We start from the raw sequence: 6,914 nt of genomic DNA, 5'->3' as shown, positions 1-6,914 counted from the left end.
GGCGGGGGCGGCAGCAGCAGCAGCAGCAGCAGCAGCAGCAGCAGCAGCAGCAGCAGCAGCAGCGGCGGCAGCGGCAGCAGCAGCGGCGGCAGCAGCACCAGCGGCAGCAGCAGCAGCGGCAGCAGCACAGGAGCCGCGGCCTCACCAGCCAAAGATCCCCAGGACCAGCGTGAATATGCCCAGCTCCAGCCAGCGGAAGCTGCGATTCTCCACCAGCATCACCACCAGAACGTCCGCGGCTGAGGGGTGACGAATGGCCAGCAGCGCAGAGGGCACAAGGCAAACGTGAGGACCAGGCGCCCAGCCAAACGTCGCCGACCATTCGAGGCAACCACATGTGTTGTTGCACTGCTCCAGCCCACGCACATCATGCACAGCATGCTCAGCACGCACCAGTGATGAGGACGCCGGCCCACAGGGGCAGCCCGAACAGCAGCTTCAGCGCCACCGCCGACCCTATGACTTCCGCCAGGTCGCAGGCCACGATCGCCACCTCAGCCATCAGCCACAGCGGGATGCACATCCACCTGGGCATCCCAAAGGCGTGGGCGCGCACATTCCAATTCAGTAAAAACTCAACTGCCGGCTGCTGAACAATCGACGCTACGTGCTGCTGCGCGTGGCATCCTGCGGCTCCAGCCCTGCGTCTGCTGTCATCGGCAGGCGAGCGGTGCGCGCGCAGGGTTCAGGGCGCCGGGCGCGACGCACGCGGGCAGTGCGAGGGCGCCGCCCTGACCTGGGGTACGCGTCGCGGCAGGCCTGCGCGAGGTCGCGGCCCGAGGCGACCCCCAGCTTCAGCGACAGGTGCTGCAGGAACATGGCCGCCAGCGACGACAGCAGCACGACGCACAGCAGCGCGTAGCCGTAGCGCGCGCCGCCGGCGAGGCCGGTGGACCAGTTGCCGGGCTGCGGGGCGGGGCGCCGAAGGTGAGGGGACGGGCGGGCAGAGGCGGCGAGGTGGGCTCGACGGGCGCTGCTACTGCGTGAGCCCGTGCGAGCCAGCCCTGACTGCAAAATGCGGCACCTGGACTCCACGCAGCCGTCCGCAACTCGAATGTTCCTCTGCTTGGGCAGGCATGTGCACGCGCGTGCCTGCGCGGCGGCCAATTTCCCCCTGTTCAGAGGCGCCGCTGGGCGCGGCCGGGCGCTCACGTCCATGTAGCCGACCGACACCATCGCCCCGCAGCCCACAAACGCCAGCATCATCCGCCAGGGCTTAACCTTGTCGCCCGCGGGGACCTTGAGGGTCGCGTGCGCCTCTACAGGGCGGGGACGTGGACCGCGGCACCGCTCAGAGTCGGTGCGCCGCGGGACGGGCCGCTGCGGAGCTGAGTGCCTACTGCACAGCCCCGCACGACCGAGGTGCCTACGTCGCTACCTCGCGACAGCACAGTCAAAAGAGCGCGCAGTTGCGTAAGCTAGCGATCCGAGCCTTTAGCAACCCGTGTTGCGGAGGCAGCTCAGCGTCGGCGGCGCACCAGGGAGGGAGAGCGCGCGGCGCCCGCAGCGCCACCCAGGCTGCGCGTCGTCCGCGTCAAAGGGCAGCCCCGCCGCGGCGACGTCCACCAAAACCACACGCATGTCAGTGCCGTCGCCTGACATGCTCCCCGAGCTGGGGGCCCGCACGACCGCGGGCTGCTCGTGCATCGCGCCAGGCTCTGCCGAAGCCTCGGCTCCTGGGCGGGCCATGACTGGGTACAAACTGCCCTGTAGGACAGCAAAAAACCTCAGTCGGTGGCCCCAGGAGACGGTCTAACACGCGATGGCAGACGCCCCTAGGGCGTGTCGACCGTGTTGTTGAGGTGTGGAACGATGCGGATCTAATTCTTTCTATGCTCGCATTCCAGTATGACGTGCCCTAAACAGCAAAGCCTCAAGCACCCATGGGCGGAACCTGACTGAACCTCGAACTGAACCACTTCACAGCGCGTTGGCGGCCACTCGCGGCCGCATCGTGCGTCCGCATCGCGCGTCCGCTTGGTGTATCAGTGGTAAGCATCGAGCTTCCTTGTTCTGACGCTGAATTACGCTCAATTGCGCCTTTCAGCATCCTCCAGATTCAAAAGCGCTGGCGCTACATCACTCTGCAGATCTTGTACCGCCAGACGTTTGCGACGCCGACGTCGCACCACAGCGCCCAACCTATTCACGTACACCCCCCGTCTGTTTTGGCATCCCTCTGTCTCAGACAGAACCCGCAAGCCACGACTCCACCCACACTTTGCCAGCAGGGCGTGCACTTTTGCGGCCATCAGGCATTGCTTGGCGTTTGGGGCCAACGCTCGTCGTTCGTTGTGCCGTCCCAAGTCTTGCCTCTAATGTGCACCGTCCGGCAGCACAGCTGCCATTGGCAACAGCTGGGCCAGGCCACGCCCAACCTAGCGCGGCATGTCAGCACGCACAAACCAGAATTACACAGTAACCCAACAAAAGTCCTCCCACACCGCCACCGGCCTCAACCACATCCGCCCGCTGAGCACGCCAGCCGCAGCCCGTATGCAATACACCCCTCGCAGCAGGCGGCGCCGCCGGCCATGGAGGCATCACGAGCTCCCAGCCATCACGCGCAGCGCTGCCTCGGCCACGGCGGCGGCCGACGCGGGGTTCTGGCCTGTCACCAGGCCGCCATCCGTCTCGACGTGCACCCCCCATGCCGGGCCCCGTGTGAAGTGCGCCCCCGCCTCCGCCAGCCGCGCATCAAGGAGGTAGGGCACCTGGGGCCCAGACGCGCACGCACATGTACGTGAGCGGGCGTGTGTGCGTGCGCGTTGTGATGATGCGTGCGCGAGCGCGCTTCGTGGAGCGCGCTTCGTGGAAGCGAACGCGACGCGACTGCAGCTGCTATTCTACCACGCCGTCCTCCTATTCTCTCATCCTCTCAGCCCAAATGATGAGTTCCGCGCCCAGCCCCCCTGAAACAACACCGCCCCTGCCACGCATGCGCGGCCCTGAAAGCATGCATGCAAGCCGGCGCCCACCTTGCCGTCCTTGCCCACCGCCTTCTCCTCCTCTGTCGTGAACGAGGTGACCTTGCGGCCTGCCACCAGGGCCTTGCCGCTCTTGGGGTCCTTGGCGGACAGCAGGCCGGCCGGGCCGTGGCACACCGCGGCGACGACCTTGCCTGGCGGGCCGCGGCCAGACGGGGCGCGGTGGGCGGCGGTCACGCATGGACTGTGAGGGGTCGTCCAGCGAACCTGCGTCCCATCAAATTGCAGTTTGGCGGGCTCCCGAAATTGCAGGTTGCGGCTCCGTAAACCATCATCCCCCTCGCGTGCGTGAGGCGGGACGAGGCAGCAAAAGGCCCGCTCGCGCGTCCTCACCCGCGCCGAATGCCTCTGACAGCAGGCGGGCGAGGGTCTGATCCTCTGCCAGGTCAAACACTGGGCCGTGGCCGCCAGGCACTGCGCGCAGCGCGCGGCGGCACGCACGCGGGTGTCAGACTGCAGCCTTATTCGAGGCCGGCGCGCGTCGCCATCACGCACTTGAGTGCGAGCGGCCCGGCGAGGACAGCATACTCATGGGGCCGCCGGCGGTCAGGCAAGGAATTACCCGCGACAAAAAAGCGCTCGTACGAAGTCGCCCCGCAGGCGGCTCAACGAACACAAGAAAGCGCGGCAGGTAGGGGCACCGACGGCCCACAAAACGCTTGGCAGCATCGACCGCGCCGACTCACGGTATATGCAGTCGTAGCTGGACGCCTGCTTCACCGACGACAGCGGCACCGAGCTCTTGAGCTGCTGGCTTGCCTCAGCTGTTCCCCGGGAGTCAGGTCCAAATCGACGGAGGCAAGGGGGTTGGGGGTCGTGGGAGCGCACATTGGTGGGAAGGGGGCTGATCGAGGCTGCAGATTGCAGGGAAGCAGCGAGCTCCGTCCCCCGCCTGGCGAGCAACACACCCACAAGAGTGTGTGCACGCGCGAAAAGCCCCTCGACTGCGGCAGTTGCTGAGAAGCCTGCGCGCTCTGGCGTGTGCGCGTGCACGGGCACCGGCCGTGCGCGGCGCACGGTGCCGCCCCTGCGGCACCCCCCATGCCTGTTTCAGGTGTTGCACAAGCCCAATGCACTCATCATCACCAATTGCAACCGCACACGGCGCACCCACCGTCCCCCACGAAGCGGTGCGCCTCTGGCGTCATGGCCTCCTGCCCCTGGCTCGTAGGGTCTATGGGCACAGCCCCGCCCTTGGGGGATGCGATGGTGACATCATAGCCTGCGCAGCGCGGCGCAGCCGGCAAGCGGCATTCGGCGGGCGCGCGGCTTGGCCGGCGGCGGCTGCGGGATGCGCCCCGGGGGCCTGCGGCAGGAACGCCGGCCACGGCGCCGGCCACAGGGCGGCCCCCGGCGTCCATTTGAAGCTGTTGACCTGCCCTCTGCAGCAGGGGCTTGCAGCTTCCAAGCCAGCGCCTTGCAGTATAGAGCACTTTGCCCTGCTAATACACAGGTATGCAGCCCCCAGACCTCCCCTCGACCCCGCCTCACCCTGGGACTTAAACGTGTAAAACGGGTCTGCCAGCTCAGAAATCCTGTGAGGCGGGGCAGCACAGGCCGTGGCCGTCGAATTTTGCCGTTGCCAGTCCTCTGCCGTGCGCCTCGCGTCGCCCGCCCCGAGTCACTGCAGCTGCATGCGGCGGCTGCGCGCGGGGCGACGCTGGGCTGGGCCGGGGCGTGAGGGGGCGAGCGGGCGCCCACCAGAGGCCGGTGGGTGTGCCGTCTGAAAACTTGTCGCAGCTCGTGGCGACCATCAGGACCTGAGGGCAAGGGGGGTGAGCAGGTGTGAGTGGGACGGCAGTTGAGGAGCAGACGGTGGCGCGTGAAGACGTGTGAACGCGCTTTCTGTGCGCTCCGCCCCGCCTTGACTGTCAGCCCACGCGATCACGAGCTTGCTGTTGCCTGGTCTTGTTGGAGCACAATAGTGCCGCGTATGTGCCGGTCTGGCGGTGGTTCGCTGTCTGATGCTGCTGCTGACAAGCAGGCCCCGGCCGTCCTGTGAGGCGCCGCAACCCAACGTGCCGCCCGCGCACTCAGCTGCACACGCCCACTGCGCCGCTGCGTGCCGCCCACCTGTCCTTTCACAACGGCCGCCTTGCTGATCTCGCTCTCGTGGACTGCCTTTGTGCTCATGGCTGTGATCTTGATCAAGGCGCAGGTGGGTGCTCAGCGCGACGCGCTGCTGCTGTCTGACAATTGGTGAAGCAGCGGGCACAGAAAAATCGTCGTTGGACCGGGCAGAGTGGTGACCGCGTGTCGCGAGCTGCAATCTACAATAGATTGAAATCAGGGAACTCGCTTGGAACTTGCTGCTGGGGAACTTGCTCCGCAGAGCGCGCTGTCATGGCTTCCAAAGGCTACTGCCCGTCACCCCGGCTGATGCGCGCTGATGTCACACTACCCTGCAACGACGCCCTTGACTGGTGCATAAGGTGTCATAATGCTAAGCAAAGGTTATATGGTACCGTCACAGAGCATCGCGCCGCTTTGCAGACGGTGGGTGATTTTTTTTTGGGTCCGAGCGCCGAGGGGGGCAGGTTCAGGGTCGGCGCCGTGTCGGTATGTTGAAAGCGTGTTGGTGCCAAGACTGAACAAGATGATGTCTTTCAGCAGGCAGCTGCTGAAAGACATCATCCACAGCTTAGGCCTCTTGCACATGTTGACAGCGCCGGCACTGCACACAGGGCAAAACACCCGACGACACCACTAGCACCTCAGCACCGGCACTCAGCGACAGGCTCCGCGGTCGTCATGTGTTGTCCTGCTTGTGTACGCTATCTTTAATATGTTCACCTCAATTCACGTGCATCCAACATTGCATACTTCCACCAAGGCCTAGCGTGCTGTCGAGTTCTGGGCGATGCTGCCTGACTTGTGAGACCGGCGAGGCTCACAGCACCCATGTTCGGGCTGTTCAAGAAGAAACAGGAGGTGCGTACGCCCTGCAGAGATAGAGCACCTTCGCGGGCTGCGCGGGCCTGCGGTTGATGCTGCAGCGTTCTGCACTGCTGCTGCAGGTGGGCGAGGATGGGAAGCCCGTGGTCTACACAAAGGCCAAGCTTGGCGAGCAGAACAAGATGTATTACAATGAGGAGGTACTGGGCGCGGAGGACCTCGGGAGGAGGCAATCATTCGCAGCAACCGCCTTCGAGGGCCTAGTAGCCAGTCCTGATCTCATACAAAGCTGCGTGGCGCCAGTTGGAACGCCTTGTAGTGCCCTGTCTGATGCCATGCCGCGAGTGCGCCTGGCGTGGCGCTGAAGCGCGCGCGCGCCACGCCCGCTGCTGCTGTACAGCTCAAGATGTGGGTCGAGAAGGGCAAAGAGGAGGAGGCCAAGGCAGAGAGAGACAAGTTGACGGCGCCACCGCCCAGAGCCGTGGTTGCTGCCGCGGCCCCTGTAGCCAAGACGGTCGCAGCCGTGCCCGACGGCGGCACCACTGACGGCGGCACCAGCAACGGCGGCGCCCCGCCTCCCGCTGGGGCCCCGGTTGTTGCCAGGTGCGCTCGCACACCTGATTTGCCGCAACGACTCATCACACCTTTGCATGCGACCACGGCGCAACTACACCGCTTCATGCACGCGGAGCAGAGCGCTGCGGCGCCAGCCTGCAGCAGCCTCAGTTGGTTCGACTGGGTCGGCCAAGCATGGGGTCGACAAGTTGAAGAGCGACTCTCGTTCGTCGTGCCCCTCTCCTGCGCCCCTCTGCTGCCGCAGGCCCAAGGGCATTAAGGGCAGATACGTGCAGCTGGAGTCTCTGTCGGGCGGCGCCGCCCCCGCAGCCAGCAACGGCGCGCCCGCGGCCGGCAAGCCCCCGAGCCTCCTGCCGGGCGCGGGCGGCTTCCTGCCTGGGGCGCCCGCCCCCGCGGGCGGCGCCGCGGCCGCGCCGGCGCCGGCGCTGTTCTTGCCGGGCGCCGCAGCGGCAGGCA

General features: G+C 66.1%; 3 protein-coding genes across 3 annotated transcripts; 1 reads left to right on the top strand and 2 right to left on the bottom strand.

Annotated features, from left to right (window-relative positions):
* Positions 1-14: 14 nt before the first annotated feature.
* MNEG_12408 (hypothetical protein) lies at positions 15-173 on the top strand (the record flags this gene model as incomplete). Its single annotated transcript, XM_014039122.1, has 1 exon — positions 15-173. A coding segment is annotated over one exon (159 nt), but the record flags the coding sequence as incomplete, so codon positions are not given.
* Positions 174-382: 209 nt separating this feature from the next.
* On the bottom strand, positions 383-1,647 carry MNEG_12407 (putative manganese transport protein mntH; the record flags this gene model as incomplete). The annotated part of the gene is made up of 4 exons (XM_014039121.1): positions 383-527; positions 737-906; positions 1,153-1,259; positions 1,479-1,647. 4 exons carry the CDS (start codon positions 1,645-1,647, stop codon positions 383-385), a joined length of 591 nt encoding a protein of 196 aa, XP_013894575.1.
* An 896-nt stretch (positions 1,648-2,543) lies between these two features.
* MNEG_12406 (putative chaperone protein HSP31) lies at positions 2,544-5,120 on the bottom strand (the record flags this gene model as incomplete). The annotated part of the gene is made up of 8 exons (XM_014039120.1): positions 2,544-2,714; positions 2,979-3,121; positions 3,321-3,401; positions 3,674-3,751; positions 4,102-4,209; positions 4,479-4,522; positions 4,689-4,747; positions 5,061-5,120. The coding sequence occupies 8 exons, from the start codon at positions 5,118-5,120 to the stop codon at positions 2,544-2,546; spliced, it is 744 nt and encodes a 247-aa protein (XP_013894574.1).
* Between the last annotated feature and the right edge of the window lie 1,794 nt (positions 5,121-6,914).

The sequence above is a fragment of the Monoraphidium neglectum genome (genome assembly GCF_000611645.1).
Source record: "Monoraphidium neglectum strain SAG 48.87 unplaced genomic scaffold scaffold03230, whole genome shotgun sequence".
NCBI classification, from domain to species: Eukaryota; Viridiplantae; Chlorophyta; class Chlorophyceae; order Sphaeropleales; family Selenastraceae; genus Monoraphidium; species Monoraphidium neglectum.
The sequence above is the reverse complement of the archived record's forward strand: the minus strand, read 5'-3'. Positions and strand labels throughout refer to the sequence as shown.